Raw genomic sequence first — 16,673 nt, forward strand, 5'->3', positions numbered from 1 at the left:
GTCTCCTGTACCAACTCGTTGAAGAGTATCTCCCTCTTTCTCTTCTAAAAGTTTCAGTGTGGCTGGATGTATGTTGAGATCTTTGATCCATTTGGACTTAAGTTTTGTACAAGGCGATAAACATGGATCTATCTGCAGTCTTCTGCATACCAGTACCCAGTTATGCCAGCACCATTTGTTGAAGATGCTTTCTTTTTTCCACTGTACAGTTTTAGCTTCTTTGTCAAAAGTCAGGTGTTCATAGGTGTGTGGGTTAAAATTAGGGCTTTCGATTCGGTTCCATTGGTCTACCTGCCTATTTTTGTGCCAATACCAAGGTGTTTTCAGGACTATAGCTCTATAATAGAGCTTGAAGTCAGGTATGGTGATGCCTCCTGAAGTTCCTTTATTGTATAGGGATGTTTTGGCTATCCTGGGCCTTTTGTTTTTTCATATAAAGTTGATTAATGTTCTTTCCAGGTCCTTGAAGAATTGTGATGGAATTTTGATAGGGATTGCATTGAATCTATAGACTGCTTTTGGCAAGATTGCCATTTTTATTATGTTGATCCTACCAATCCAAGAGCATGGGAGATCTTTCCATTTTCTGGTATCTTCTTTGATTTCTTTCTTCAAAGACACAAAGTTCTTGATATACAGATCTTTCACTTCCTTGGTTAACATTATCCCCAGATATTTGATGCTGTTTTTGGCTATTGTAAAAGGTGATGTTTCTCTGATTTCTTTCTCAGTCACTTCATCATCTGTATATACTAGGGCCACTGATTTTTTTGAGTTTACCTTGTATCCTGCCACATTGCTGAAGGTGTTTATCAGCTCTAGGAGTGACCTTGCGGAGTTTTTTGGATCACTTATGTAAACTATCATATCATCTGCAAATAATGAAAGTTTGACTTCTTCTTTACCTATTTGTATCCCCTTTATCTCCTTTTGTTGTCTTATTGCTGTAGCTAGAACTTCAAGTACAATATTGAAGAGATATGGAGAGAGTGGACAGCCTTGTCTTGTTCCTGATTTTAGAGGAATTGCTTTGAGTTTCTCTCCATTTAGTTTGATGTTAGCTGTTGGTTTACTGTATATTGCTTTTATTATATTCAGGTACGTTCCTGTTATCCCTGATCTCTCTAGGACCTTTATCATGAAGGGATGCTGGATTTTGTCAAAGGCTTTTTCAGCATCTAGTGAGATGATCATGTGGTTTTTCTTTCGCAGATTGTTAATATGGTGGATTACATTGATAGATTTTCTAATGTTGAACCATCCCTGCATTCCTGGAATGAAGCCTACTTGATCATGGTGGATGATTTTTCTGATGTGTTCTTGAATCCGGTTTGCAAGTATTTTATTGAGTATTTTTGCATCAATGTTCATGAGAGAAATTGGTCTATAGTTCTCTTTCTTAGTTGTGTCTTTGTGTGGCTTGGGTATCAAGGTAATTGTAGCCTCGTAGAAAGAGTTTGGCAGTGAGCCTCCTGCTTCTATTGTGTGGAATACTTTGACGAGTATTGGAATGAGCTCTTCTTTGAATTTCTGGTAGAATTCTGCACTGAAGCCATCTGGGCTTGGGCTTTTTTTGTTTGGGAGACTTTTGATGACTGCTTCTATTTCATTAGGGGTTATAGGTCTGTTTAGATTATTTATCTGTTCTTGATTTAGTTTTGGCAAGTGATATCTATCCAGGAAATTGTCCATTTCCTTTAAATTTTCAAATTTTGTGGAGTACAGATTTTCAAAGTATGCCCTGATGATTCTCTTGATTTCCTCAGAGTCCGTTGTTATGTCCCCTTTTTCATCCCTGATTTTGTTAATTAGCATGTTCTCTCTCTGTCTTTTGGTTAGTTTGGACAGAGGTTTGTCTATTTTGTTGATTTTCTCAAAGAACCAACTCTTTGTTTCATTGATTCTTCTCAGTGTTTTCCTGGTTTCTACTTGATTGATTTCAGCCCTCAATTTGATTATTTCCTGGCATCTGCTCCTCCTGGGGAGTTTGCTTCTTTTTGTTCTAGAACATTCAGCTGTGCTATTAATTCTCTAGTATGACTGTTCTCCAGTTTTTTCATGTGGGCACTTAGTGCTATAAACTTTCCTCTCAGCACTGCTTTCAAAGTGTCCCATAAGTTTGTGTATGTTGTGTCTTCATTCTCATTGAAATCGAGGAAGTCTTTAATTTCTTTTTTTATTTGTTCCTTTACCCAGGGATGGTGCATTTGTGCATTGTTCAATCTCCATGAGTTTGTAGGGTTTCTGCGATTTGTGTTATTGTTGAATTCTAATGTTAATGCATGGTGGTCTGATAAGATGCAGGGAGTTATTCCAATTTTTTTGTATCTGTGGAGATTTGCTATGTTTCCTATTATGTGGTCAATTTTAGAGAAGGTTCCATGTGGTGCCGAGAAGAAGGTATATCCCTTTGTATTTGGATGGAATGTTCTATAGATGTCTGTTAAACCCAGTTGGGTCATAACTTCTATTAATTCTTTTGTTTCTTTGTTAAGTTTCTGTCTGGAGGTCCTGTCTAGCGGTGAGAGCAGAGTGTTGAAGTCTCCTACTATTAGTGTGTGAGATTTTATGTGCATTTTGAGCTTTAGTAATGTTTCTTTCACGAATGTAGGTGCCTTTGTATTTGGGGCGTAGATGTTTAAAATCGAGACTTCGTCTTGATGTATTTTTCCTTTGATGAATATGAAGTGCCCTTCTTCATCTCTTTTGATTGATTTTAATTTGAAGTCTAATTTGTTAGATATTAGGATTGCTATGCCCGCTTGTTTCTTGGGGCCGTTTGATTGGAAGATCTTTTCCCAGCCCTTTACTCTGAGATAACGTCTGTGTTTGTTGTTGAGATGTGTTTCTTGTATGCAGCAGAAGGAAGGGTTCTGTCTTCGTATCCATTCTGCTAGTCTGTGTCTTTTTATAGGCAAGTTGAGGCATTGACATTGAGGGATATTAATGACCATTGATTGGTGATCCTTGTTTGCGCTTGATTTATTGTTAGTGAAGTTATTTTGTGTTGTTTCTCCTCCCTTTTTCTTTTAGTGTTTTGTAAAGTATGATTATATATTGCCTGTGTCTTTGTGAATGTAGTTATCTTCCTTGGCTCTAGGTTTTCCTTCTAGCATTTTCTGTAGAGCTGGATTCATGGATACGTATTGTTTAAATCTGGCTTTGTCATGGAATATTTTGTTTTCTCCATCTATGGTAATTGAGAGCTTTGCTGGATATAGTAGTCTGGGCTGGCATCCTTGTTCCCTTAGCGTTTGTAGGACATCTGACCAGGATCTTCTGGCTTTCATCATTTCCATTGAGAAGTCAGGTGTAATTCGGATAGGTCTGCCTTTGTATGTTACTTGGCCTTTTTCTTTAGCTGCTCTTAATATTTTCTCTTTGCTCTGTAGGTTTGATGTTTTGATTATTATATGGCAAGGTGACTTCTTTTTCTGGTCAAGCCTATTTGGTGTTCTGTAAGATTCTTGTACTTTCATAGGCATATCTTTCTTTAGGTTAGGGAAGTTTTCTTCTATGATTTTGTTGAATATGTTTTCTGTACCTTTAAGTTGAAGTTCTTCACCTTCTTCTATACCTATTATTCTCAGGTTTGGCTTCTTCATGGTGTCCCATATTTCCTGGATATTTTGTGTTAAGGATTTATTGGTTTTGAGATTTTCTTTGGTTGACGACTCTATATCCTCTAATGAGTCTTCAACACCTGAGATTCTCTCTTCTATCTCTTGTATTCTATTGGTGATACTTGCATCTGTAGTTCCAGACCGTTTACCGAGCTTTTCTATTTCCAGCATCCCTTCATTCTGTGTTTTCTTTATCGTTTCTATTTCAGCTTTCAATCCTTCAACTGTTTGAGCTGTTTCCTTAATTTTCTTGGTTGTTTTTTCTTGGTGCTCTTTAGATTCTTTGAGAGATTTGTTTATTTCTTGAATTTTTCCCCCATTTCATGGATTTTTTTGTTTGTTTTTTCTTCTATTTCTTTAAGGGATTTCCTCGTTTCTTCTTTGAGGCTCTCCATCATCTTCATGAAATAATTTTTAAGGTCTGTCTCCTCTTCTTCATCTATGTAGTGCTTTTCGGGACTTGCTGGTGTTGGATCCCTGGATTCTGGTGGGGTCATGTTGGTGTTTCTATTGCTGAGTGATCTCTTATTCTGTCTTCTTCCCATCTCTTCTTCCAGTGGGTGCTGGTGGGGTCTTTCCGTCTCCACTGGTCTCCTTCCTTACTGTGGGCTGAAGCTGGGCTCCCTGGAGTTGGGGTCTTGGAGGGGCTGATCTCTTTCCTGTGTGGGCGGCTCTTCTGGATGCCAGGAGCAGCCCAGAAGATCGTGGGGGGATGGGTGATGGGCGGGCTGTCCCCGCTGGAGACCCAATCTCACCTGAAGCTTGGCTCCCTGGGGTTGGGGTCTTGGAGGGGCTGATCTCTTTCCTGTGTGGGTGTGTCTTCTGGATGCCGGGAGTAGCCCAGAAGATCGCGGGGGGATGGGTGATGGGCGGGCGGTCCCCGCTGGAGACCCAATCTCACCTGAAGCTTGGCTCCCTGGGGTTGGGGTCTTGGAGGGGCTGATCTCTTTCCTGTGTGGGCGGCTCTTCTGGCAGCCGGGGGCGGCCCCGAAGATGGAGGGGGATGGGTGATGGGCGGGCGGTCCCAGCCGGAGACCCAATCTCACCTGAAGCTGGGCTCGCTGGGTTGGGGTCCTGGAGGGGCTGATCTCTTTCCTGTGTGGGCGGCTCTTCTGGATGCCGGGAGCAGCCCAGAAGATCGTGGGGGGATGGGTGATGGGCAGGCGGTCCCCGCTGGAGACCCAATCTCACCTGAAGCTTGGCTCCCTCACCAGATCTTTTATATAAGGAACACAGCTATTGTCTAGCAGGTATCACTGAGGTGTGCTCTGGTGGGGAGACTCTTTAAACACCAGTACTTGAGTATCTGGGAGTTCCTTGGCCTCTCTGATGAATAGTTGTCAAATCTACCCAAAATGTTTATGTTTGGCTGCTAGTGTCCTGGGAGCTGAGAGGCACACAATAGAAGCCATGTGCCCCTTCGGTATGCAGGCCTGCACTGGTTTTCAGCTTTCCAGGACAGAGTGGATAAGATAGAGGACAGAGTCAATACAGACTCAGCCTTCCTCCCGCCTCACCTCCATGCATACATAATCGCACACTCGGGCACACGCACACAGTGCTGCCTGGTGCTTCTACTTCCTAAGCCTGGAATTGAGGTCACGTACAAGGAGCTCTGGACCAGCTCTAAGGCCTCCTGATTTCCCCTCGCCACGTTCTTCCAACCATTAATTACTGTGTAGGCCATGGAGCTTTTTAAGCCTGTAGAAAACAGATGAGAAATCTCCTTCCATTGCAGTGTACAGTGCCAGCACAGCAGACCAAGCACATCACATCCCGAGCTGTCGTCTCTTAATTAGACCTGGCAGTTCCCTAGGCTACCATGAAAATTGAAGGAATCCCAGAGCTGGGTGATAATATTCCTAATTCATAATGTTGCTTTTCACAGTTGCTTCAGACATTATAATCAATTCAAGATAGATCACAGCAATAAATTGTAAAATGACTTAATTTCCAGAGAGCTCATCTGAATTCCTCAGTATTGCAGGCTTAGGCGTTTAGAGGCATTTTGAAGTCACCATGTAGAGGCATGGGGTACTTTTCCAAAGCTTCAATGATGGACCTGTCCATCCACTGCCCTTTCTTCTCCAACTAGCATGCATTCTGGAATAGCTGTAGTTTTTCTTCCTGGTGACACTTATTCATTTGTTTTCAAAGCTGTTATTGTTGATGTTATTATTACTTTCATTATAAAACTAGCAGGTAGGTAAGAAACACTAGACAGTACTGAGGATAAGGAAGCAAAGGGGAAATTACCCAGGGTCTATGATCAACAAAGCCAAGGTTAACATTCTCGTGTCTTTCTATGATTAATGATATTCATTGCATAATGATGTATGCAACTATATAAACTTGGCTTGTTTATTTGTTTGTACATTATGCAAGATACATAGTTTTGATGCTATTCCAAAGCTTTATAAGTAGCCAGATGTGACACACACCTTTAATCCCAGTACTAGGAGGCAGAGGCAGGCAGATCTCTGAGTTAAAGGCTAGCTTAGGCTACTTAAGGAGTTTCAAGACAGCCAGGACTATACAGAGAGACCCTGTCTCATAAATAAACAAATAAACAAAATTCCCAAATTTATTTTTGACTGGACATATGTCTCACCTTTAAGAGAACTTGTGGTTCACAACTGTCCATAACTCCAGTTCCAGGATGCACACAATACCAACACACGTGTAAGCAAAACACTCACACACATAAAATAAAATAAACCTAAAAACTTTTTAAATTAAAATTTTAAAAAGTCTAATGACTGGAGCCAGGCAGAGGTGGCACATGCCTTTAATCCCAACACTCAAGAGGCAGAGGCGGGCGGATCTCTATTCAAGGATAGCCTGGTCTACAGAGTGAGTTCCAGAACATCCAAAGATACACAAAGATATCCTGTCTCAAAAAACTAAAACATAAATAATCTAATGACTTCCTACTTCATTACTCACTTACTGGATGTATCATAATGACTTAACCGGTTGTTTTCCTCTTGGTGGATTCTTACATTCTACTTTTCAGGGGCTTTTTATGTTATCATTGTAAAATCTTGCTCTTTGGGAAGATTGCTGATACAGGTATCTTCATGCTTAAAGCCATAGAAGTGCAGTGGCAGATGTCACTCCAGTGCAAGTCTCATTCATGTGCCATTGGGGAAGGGACTTGTTTTGAGGCATTTCTGGTAAAGGCATTGCCTAATGAAAAGCTCTGCCCTCTGCTGGTGGAATCTAGGTATTTAACAAGGGGCTTGGTTTGGGAGAAGGAAATGAAGTCTTTGGACAGGGGCTGTTGGGTCTTCACGACCCTTGACACCCTGTCAAGTAGACATGCTCCAACTCAGGCCTTTCTAAGGCCAGATCTGGCTCCCCGCCTGTCCTGAGGAGAGTTGGGGAACATACAGAGGCACAGACACTGTGGCCCTGAAGTGACAACAGTAGGAAGCTAGGCTGAACACTGCCCTGGCTCTCTGGTCCTACTGAGAGTCATGAGGAAACAACTGTGTTCACGTTCCGAAGAGTGAAGATGCTCACTGGGGTGATCCAGCTTATACTGTTTGTTAAGAAGAGGCTCATTTCACCTCCCAATGCTAAGCAAGCAAGAATAGACCTAAGCAAATATAGTCATTTCTTTTTTAAAATTCTTAAACCTTATACAGCTTTACACCAAATTTACATTTCTAGTATCAACTATATTTTACACATTTATCCACCACCAAAACCAAAATGCTCATGACAGAATTAGGACTATAAAAACACTTCATTTTATATCCTCTTTCATAACTTTTGTCTATTACTTACATTCCGTCCCCTCCCCGTCCCTTTATATGCAGATGGGCTACCAAAGATGGCTCCAAAGTGCCCCTGCATGGGGAAATGTCCTGGAAAGAAGGCCGGGCAAGCAGCCGGACAGGAAAGGTCCTAACAGGCAGGCTATAGAGGGTAGCGGAAGCCATGTCTACCTGGGAATAGTCAACAGCGGAACAGATCTCACCAGAAATGTCCAGCAATGGCAAAATGTGGGCTTAGATGGGGACTGGGCTCACTGCTGGCAGTCTAAGGAAATGCAGGTAGACCACATCAAAAAGTTTTAGCAGAGGGGCTGGAGAGATGGTTCAGTGGTTATGAGCACTGGCTGCTCTTCCACAGGACCGGGGTTTGATTCCCACCTAGCATCCATGTGGTGGCTCAGACCATATGGAACTCTAGTTCCAGGGGATCAAGAATGAGGGGTGAGTGGCCATCCAGGACTCACTGATAACAGGAATAAACAGAGCGGACTCTAGAAATGGGGATCTGACATTAAGAAAAAGAAAGAGTGAACAAAACACACCTGACTTCATGCTAAGGCCCCGGGCTAATAGTCAAACCCCCAACACTTCCTCACTTAGACTCCTAAATAGAGTTTAACCAAAAGTTAAACATCTATGGCAGATAGTAAAATATATGTCCTGTAAAAATATGATACAGCCTCACAATTTTGACAAAAGAGTGACAGGACTTCCTGAGGCCTAAAGAGTCAGTCACAGGAGACTTAGGGGAAGCTCACATTTAAGTGGGGAGAAAAGACTGGCTCACCAGAGCCTGTTTTCTCTTGAGATTCTCTGAGGCAAGAGAGGGACTGGTGACTACTTTGTTGTCTTGTGGGTCAGAAGACAAGGCTATCTGTGGACAGGCCACCAGCTGCAGAAGGGAGAGCCCATAGTTAGAGTGTGCACAGAGCCATGAAAAGGAGGAAGAGGTGAGCCCAGAGACTGGCGGGGGATAAAGCTATCTGTGCTCAAGGGCGGGTGCATGCCCAAGAAACCGACAAGCAAAGCCCGGGGAAATACATCTGTGTGGAAGAAATAGAAGGGATTGGGACGGGGACCTTGGTGCTGCCGGCCTGGGCTTAGACAGGCTCTACCCTGGGCGGGACTAAGTGAGCAAAAGACAGAGCTAATGGACAAGCAAGAAGTGGTGGCTGCCTGGCGTTTAATCCCAGCACTTGGAAGGCAGAGGCAGGCAGATCTCTGTGAGTTCGAGGCCAGTCTGGTCTACAGAGCGAGTTCCAGGACAGCCTCCAAAACAATACAGAGAAACCCTGTCTCGAAAAACCAAAAAAAAAAAAAAAAAAGAAAAGAAAAGAAAGAAAAGAAATGGTGGTTTTCACAGCAGGGTGTCCGTGTCTCAGTGGTTAATGATTCCAAAGAAAATAAGTGACAGACAAGCTGTGCGCAGCATCGGACTCACCATAGGAGATAAAGCTGTCAGCGGAAAAGAAACACCAGAAAACACAAAGGGGTCATCTCTAAAAAGAAACATTGAAAATGATGCCAAAGGAACATCCATTCTATAGACCTAAGGGGGGAAATGAGAAGGAAAATATACAAAGAAATACAGAATAACAACCAACCAATTTGCCAAGTACAGCACTAACTAGTTCTTAAGAGGCTCTGAGGAAGAAAAGAATTAAGCAGGAATGTCGCTTGGAATGATTTCTACAACATAAACATAGAGTTGATTCACACTCCTGAGACCAGAGATGGAGTTAGCTTTTGGAGAGAGTGAGAACTTTCCAGATATGTCATGTGGAAGACCAGGAAGCGAGGCAGCAAGGAGAGTTTGGGGTGGAGAGGCACGTTCCAATCCTAACGACACTGAAATAGGACAAAAAAAAAAAACATGAACTAGGCTCCCTTAGTCTGCAAGTGTGTCCTGCTGACACACAGGAACATGCCAGTCGGGGACAGGAAAGGTGTGTCTGGGCAGAGAAAGGTGTGGCAGGGTGGGGAAATGGCTCCCAGGTAAAGGTTCTTGCCACACAAGCCTGGCTACCTGACTTCATTCCAAGGTGGAAGGAGAGAACCAACCCCACTGAAGTGGTCGTCTGACCTCCATACTCGCCACGCACATGCAAACATGTCTGAGAAGTGTGACTGCATGGCTGAGGGAAGTTCATTTTACTGCTAATGAGCTCCGTGCTCTATGCGATTAACTTCCATTAGGTGTGAGTCACCACAGTCAAGGAACCCTGAAAACTGGAATCGTGAATGAATCACATGGGTGCCAAGTTCTTTTGCCCTCTCTGCTCTTGACTTGGATTCCTGCGAGGTGCTGCTCACGTGTGAGCTGGAATCCCCTGGCAGCCTAATACCCCCTCTACAGCTCTGGGAAAAGATGAGAAGGAGCTGTTAGAGGGTAGACTCTGCCTTTGTCCCTGTGCCATTCCCTGGCAGACAATCTGCATTTCCATTCATGGTGTAGGGGGGGATCTTGTCCGGTAAATTTTTTTTGTTTTGATCAAGACATTGAAACATGTATGGGCATCCATCCTATGTTTGAGTCATGATGGTTGTCTTTGTTGGATCTACAGCTTGCGTGTGGCTATCAGTTAGGTGTGGGCTCTGAAGAAGCTGCCCATTGATCCTCTCTCTAGCCTGCTGTCTGAAGACTGGACAGGTCTTGAGAAGCAACACTGCCATCTACTGGTGCTTTTCTGCAGACACTGGATCTCTGTTTAGGGACTGATGTTTTTTCCTTGTGGTTGTTACTAGGTTGTTTGGCTGTGCTAGTGAAGGCAGTACTCCCAGCATGCTAAGCAAGCACTCTACCACTGAACAACATTCCCATCGCTCAGTCATGAACTGTAGACACATAGTCTGGCTCTCCCCTCCCCCCACCCTTGCAAGTCCTTCCCTTCTCTCCTACCCATTAAAGCTTGTAAGTTACCCTAGGAAGCAGTAGGCCTTGTATATTACCAGCTCTTGGCAACCATGGCCTCAGGTTCCTTTGCTCAGTCTCAATAGCCTGCAAAAGGGTTTACCGCCCTCCCCTGGCTTGGCTGTGCAGCCTGAAGGCTGTAAGGTGCACTTCGCATGTATGTATATATGGCCCCCGGAGAAACACAGACCATCTGGCGTTAGCACAGAGGAGCTCCTCCTGCAAGGCACAGAAGTACAGTCACAGAAATGCTTCAGAAACAGGGAAGTTCCCTGGTCATCTAAACTAGGACTCTGTAAAGCAGTGGTTCTCAACCTGTGGGTCACGACCCCTTTAAGGTCGCATACCAGGTATTTACATTATGACTCATAATGGTAGCAAAATTACAGTTATGAAGTAGCAGTGAAAATAGTTTTATGGCAGGGAGTCACCACAACATAAGGAACTGTATTAAAAGAAAGTTGAGAACCACTGCTATGAAGAACCCATCAGTAAGATTGGGCTGTAATCTGGGAATGAGAAAAAAAAACTGAAATCAAATGTCAGGACACAACTGTGCCTCAATGATACAGAATACAGTGCTCAAATATTTATTGCGGAGGATTCTAATTCCGACAGCAGGGCACTCCAAAGATCAGAGGCCCAGGGCACTGCCTCACTGCAGCCAAGCATGGACACGTGCCAAAATTAAGTATGCCCAATGTTACAAGGTCTGAAGGAATGTGGGGTTCCTGCTAGGAGTCTGGATTCAGGTTCAGCACAGCGTCTGCAGAGAGTGTTTTAGAGACTTCTTTTCACAATCACAACAGGAGGCTGTCCCTGTTAAAATACACACCCTTGGATCCCGACCCCAGCCTACTCAGTTATAATCTGTGGTTGAGGCTTGGTGGAAGGAGGCTCAGCCCAGGACTCTGCTCTTTGTTTCATGAGCTTCCGAGGAGATTTTCAGGCCTATGATCTGGATATCTTGGGGCCTACACTTGTTGGCTGGCATATGAGCTGGTGATGGCTCATGTACATACTGTTCACACCCTGTTGTGAGCTATTACCTCCCATAACAACCTTCACTGATTCTGGGAAGACAGCACCAGGAAAGTAGGGAAGAGGCTGTGTGCTCATTTAGTGGGGCCATGACGTTAAGTAGCGAAAATGAGCCAGTGACCATGACATGTTTTTCTGTCTCTTTCCCTGTCTGCCTCTGCCCTACAGACTCCCCTGCTCTTTAGATAGGGGTGATGTCAACTGTCTGCCAGACCTGGTCTGATAGACGTGTGTGTGTGTGTGTGTGTGTGTGTGTGTGTGTGTGTGTGTGTGTGTGTGAGAGAGAGAGAGAGAGGGGGGGAGGGAAGAGGGAGAAGGAGAGACAGAGGCAGTAGAAGCACATGAATTTAATCCCAACACTTGGGAGTTAGAGTCGGGGGGATCTCTGTAAGTTCCAGGCCAACCTGGTCTACAGAGTGAGTTCCAAGACAGCTAGGGCTACACACAGAGGAACCCTATCTTTAAAAATCAGAGGGAGGGAGAGAGGGGGAGAGAGAGAGAGAGAGAGAGGGAGAGAGAGAGAGAGAGAGAGAGAGAGAGAGAGAGAGAGAGAGAGAGAGCCTCCTTATCTATGTATCAGGCATCAGATATCTTCATTATTCTTCACCTAATTTTCTGAGACAGGGCCTCTTACTGGACTTAGGTTTACCAGTTGACTAGACCAGCTGGCCAGCAAGCCCCCAGGATCCTGCCTCTTAGCTCTAGGATTACACGAATGTATCTCCACAGCTGGCTTCTTACATGGACATCCAAACTCAGGTCCTCACGCTTGTGTGGCAAGCGCCACTGAGCTGTCTCCTGAGGCCCAGTGTTCTAACAGTCAAGTCCCTTAGAAGCTAAGACTGCTCTGGTCACATGGTTAACCCCTACTCACTGTGATGACCCCTGTCCATCCTCCAGCATCAGTGCCTCCTAGAATACATAGGAACTGCAAAGACATGTTGGTATAACTGCTGCTGCAGACAGTTCAGGTCCCTTGATTGGAGCTTCATAGACTGAAGCTGAACTCCCCAGGGACAGTGTGGGAATTCCCTCTGATCGGGCATTTGGGATGAACTTTGGAGGACAACAGGCTGGCAGGCTGGGCCTCTATCCCATCCCTCCATTCTCTCTGTCTTTCTCACTGACACTAAATGCAGCTACTGCTCCAAGTCGGAGGCTCTGGGCTCCATTCTATGAAGCACAGTACAAACATAAATGATTTTCATGGATTTGAGGCCAGAGGGAAGGGAGGAGCGGATACAAACCCCTATGTGAAAAGTGAGCCTCCTCAGGGTGCGGCTAGTAGGGCCTGTGCCGACCCCTCCAGGATCTCTCCCCTGTTCTCTTCCTCTGCACCCCAACCCTGCAGAAGGGAAACAGGTCATTTAAGCGCGGAGTTCAGTACTGTGTGCTTCTAAATAAGACACGGCTCCTCTTCTCCCTTAACCATCCCCCTTCCTGGCCCCCAGGGGCTGGGCAAATGCGTGTGAGTGAAGCTCCATCCTTTCTTGTGTTATTGTAGCCTGTTTTAGGTGTATGACTCCAGGAGGTGTGAAGATGAAGGCTGCTGTGTGGGTTAGAAAGAAGGGAGGTCTTACATTATTCCCAAACATCACTTATGATCCAGTGACGGTGTGTTGCACACAAAGCCAGCACCTCCGAGTCTGAGGGATGTCAGTGAGGCCCAGCATGCAGTATGGAGTAGAGTAACCCTAACCCTAACCCTAACCCTAACCCTAAGAGCCCTTGGAAGGAAGAACAGGCACACAGGGAAGGGGTTTGAAGGCGCAGTTGACAGGAAGCTTGACAAAGAAGTAATGGAAGGAACTCTTGTGGGGAAGGAGTTAAAATGCAAAGTCCTGGCTCTGGGCAGGCTCCAGGGCGGCTTCAGCTGAGCTGTCTGAGTGCCCAGTAGCTCTATGCTAATACCCTTTTTTTTTCCCTTTTCTTTTTCCTTCCCGTTTGTTCCCAACATTTTCCCACCTTTTGTCGTTTTCCACCCTCTCCTATCTCTCCTCCTTTTCTTTCTCCTCCTCTCCGCTCTCTCCCATTCTTTGTGGCCTTCCCTCTTGCCCACCCCCCCCCCTCTCTCTCCACACCCACACCCTCACATTTTACCCCTTTCCACCACCGCCCACCAAAGCTCTCAGGTGGATGTGAGCTGACCGTGGTCCTTCAGGACTTCAACGCAGGCCACAGCAGTGAGCTGAGCATCCAGGTGGGACAGACTGTGGAGCTTCTGGAGCGACCGAGTGAGAGGCCCGGCTGGTGTCTGGTCCGTACCACAGAGCGAAGCCCCCCCCAGGAAGGCCTGGTCCCCAGCAGCACCCTGTGCATCTCACACTCTCGCAGCAGCGTGGAGATGGACTGCTTCTTCCCCTTGGTGAAAGGTAGGATGGATCTGAGGGAAGAGTGGTGAGCTCAGGCCAAGTGCCTTAGAACTGGCCTCAGAGTCCACTTTGACTGAGCTATATTTCTCTGAGATACGGAAATGGGGGGGGCGGGATATGCTAAAAGCTTGAAGAGAAAGCTAAGTGTTTCTGTGTGGCTTAGAGAAAGACATCCAACCCTTCTGAGTCCGTCTGGTCTTAAAAAACAAAGGTTGAGCTGCTGATCACTAAACTCTCTCCCGGCTTTCCCTCTGCTCCATACTACACCTACCCTCTGCCGCATACTACACCCTGACAGGAGGACCGAGCAACCCCAGCAACCAGCCACAGTGAAGTGGGACTTGGCCGTCCCTCTGCCCACTCAAGGTTCAAGATCCCCCTGTCACTTTTTTCCTTTGATACACTTAATGAATATATTAGAATGGCTTACAGGCTGTGGTCCAGCTAATCTAACAATGGCTGGCTATCAACAAAATATCCAAGAATCCAGTAGTTGTTCAGTCCGCAAGGCTGGATGTCTCAGCTGGTCTTCTGTGGACACTGGAGTCCTGAAGTAGGAGGCTCTAATACCAGTGAAGGAATGGACTTACCAGCAAGGCGGGAGCAAGCAGGCAAAGAGTGGACCTTCCTTCTTCCATGTCCTTATGTAGGGTTCCCGCAGAAGGCATGGCCCTGGGTAAAGGTTGGTTTTCCCATCTCGAAAGATCTGGATTACAGGTGTCTTCCTGCCTCGGAGATCCAGATTAGAAGTGGGTCTTCCCACTTCAAATTAAGCAAATAGTCTGTCACAGCTGTGCCCTCCATTTTGTTAATTCCAGATGTAGTCAAGTTGACAACCAACAAGAGCCTCCATGCATCCATTATCCAGGCCTTGGTCTGATTTCTGTATACTCTGTGTTCCCTCCATGTGCCTTTTATTTACGGGTGCCAGGGAGGCCAAATGCAGTGGCTCTCCAAGAGTTGTCTTCAGCGGACAGCTTCTCTGTGCCCTGGAAACAGGTTAGCAGTGCAGACAGATGCTCAGGCCCGTCCACCTGCTCAGCAGGTGACCACACCAGCTTGCTCTCCAGGTGGCTGATACACAGTGGAGTCTGAGAACACAGGCTTCCAAAGTCAGTGTGGCCTTGAACTCAGGCATTTTATGTTAAGAAAACTGAAGCCCTGAGACTAACAGAGAACCAAGTCTTAGTCTGGAGCTGAGTTGTATAAATGGTTAGATATTAGCATAGGTCAGATATTAACTGTATAAATGGTCAGAGATTAGCATAGGGACACCATCAATTCATGAGACCCAGGGTGGGGCTGCCTGGTAGCTAATAACTTTAAATGTTTGGAAGCATGCAAGTTTAGGAATACCTTCTGAGCATGCTACCCACCATGACTTGCTGCTTCTCAACACTAGATGGCGGTAGTGGACTGCGATGTTTGGACTGCCCAGCGCTCCATCCAGCCTCAGGGGAGTTTCCATCCATCCTAACGCAAACTAAAACCTAGATTCCTCTCTCTCACACTGTACCTTCACCCTTGGTTTAGTTTCCTCCTTTTTTCCTCTGAGGACCTGGGAGTGACAGCCAGGAAGCTGTGTGGGATTTGTAATTGCAGCTTTCCAGGGCTTTGAAAAGCCAACACCCACACCCCTCTGAAATTCTTGGTGTAAAAGGAGACTAAAATCAGAACTTAACGAATAGGTCTCTGTTTAGAGTTGAGTGGGGGAAAGTGGGGCCTTGGTGGACAGATTGTTGTGCGGGTAAAATGAAATGCACAGGAATACCAACCCCTGGCACTGCGCACACCTTTGTTGTCACAAGCTGTTGCTTTTGTTTTACCCATCACGAACTGCCTGGAAGAATGCCTCCAAACTCCCACAAATCCAGTCAGAGATCACAGAGTGCAGACAGGGTAGGAGAGAAAGGCTGGGGAGAGCTGGCTTTTCATAGATCCCAGGTACGGGCTGTTTTCATCCAGGAGGGCCTCAGCTTCCGTACGGAGACTCGGGGGGCCTAGACCTCCCCTTTCCGGTCTGTGGCTGGACAATCTGAGCATACTCTCATAGCTGGGCCTACTAATGTTAGGATCACAGAGCAATGAGAGCCTTCTGATTAGAGGGAGATATAGCTAACAACGGGAGCTGAGGACCAGGAAAAGAGAGGGAGGGAAGAAGGGAGGTAAGCAGTTGCAAAACTCTCCAGCTAACTGTACCAGTCTGAAGGGATTCCAGAAGTGACCACCAGGCCACATGGTTCATCATGCTGGCTCTATTTGCAGATTGGTCTTTCTTTGCAAGCATAGACTGGCTGCTTGGACCTACATTGTGTCAGCCTGTGAAGCCACTGTCCTTCCCAGCTGAGCTGTAAAACTGGGACGGGCGGGGGAGGGGGATGCCGGGGGTACCCAGCCAAGCTTGGTAGCTTGCACCTGTATTCCCAGCTCCTAGGAGCTTGAGGTAGGAAGGTTCCAACAAATCAAGAACTGCCTAGGCAACAAAATGAGATGGGGAGGGGGTGAGGTGAATATGGCGCGAGCATGGGCATACCCTACTCCTAGCAGTTTGGGTCTAAGTCATTCTAGAGCGCTCCTTGTGCCCTGTATAACACCATGTTTAAAAGCAGCAGAGACCCAGTGAGCTGCTGCTGCTTGCATCCCAGCTGACCGCCTATTGGCAACCTGGCCTTTCCTTCTGCCAGCTGTGGCTTTTCTTCAGTGGGCACTCTATATTAGAAGTTACCCAGAATGCCTTCCTCTGGCATTGTGGCATAGGAGAGGGACAGCCTCATTTGGGAACATGGAGATCAGAATTGCTTTACACCTCAGTTCCCAGGGAAGGATCTAGCCCTGCTAACCTTTTTGGGTTGGCACAAGCCCATACCTTGCACCACAGGCTGTGTGAAGTCAGGACTATCTGTGATGTGATAAATGCTGTGTGGATCATTGGGCCAGGAACAGG

The 16,673-nt window shown here is 45.9% G+C and overlaps 1 protein-coding gene across 14 annotated transcripts in view; it reads left to right on the top strand.

Annotated features, from left to right (window-relative positions):
- Positions 1-16,673, top strand: part of Kalrn (kalirin RhoGEF kinase) — a 597,009-nt gene that overhangs the window by 450,784 nt on the left and 129,552 nt on the right. For all 14 annotated transcript variants that reach the window (XM_013114480.3, XM_040750870.1, XM_013114482.3 and 11 more), the window contains exon 34: positions 13,483-13,729. In XM_013114480.3, the coding sequence (XP_012969934.1) occupies positions 13,483-13,729 (247 nt within the window). The remainder of the gene's footprint in view (positions 1-13,482; positions 13,730-16,673) is intronic.

Source organism: Mesocricetus auratus, unplaced genomic scaffold (genome assembly GCF_017639785.1).
Source record: "Mesocricetus auratus isolate SY011 unplaced genomic scaffold, BCM_Maur_2.0 Super-Scaffold_100008, whole genome shotgun sequence".
NCBI lineage: Eukaryota > Metazoa > Chordata > Mammalia > Rodentia > Cricetidae > Mesocricetus > Mesocricetus auratus.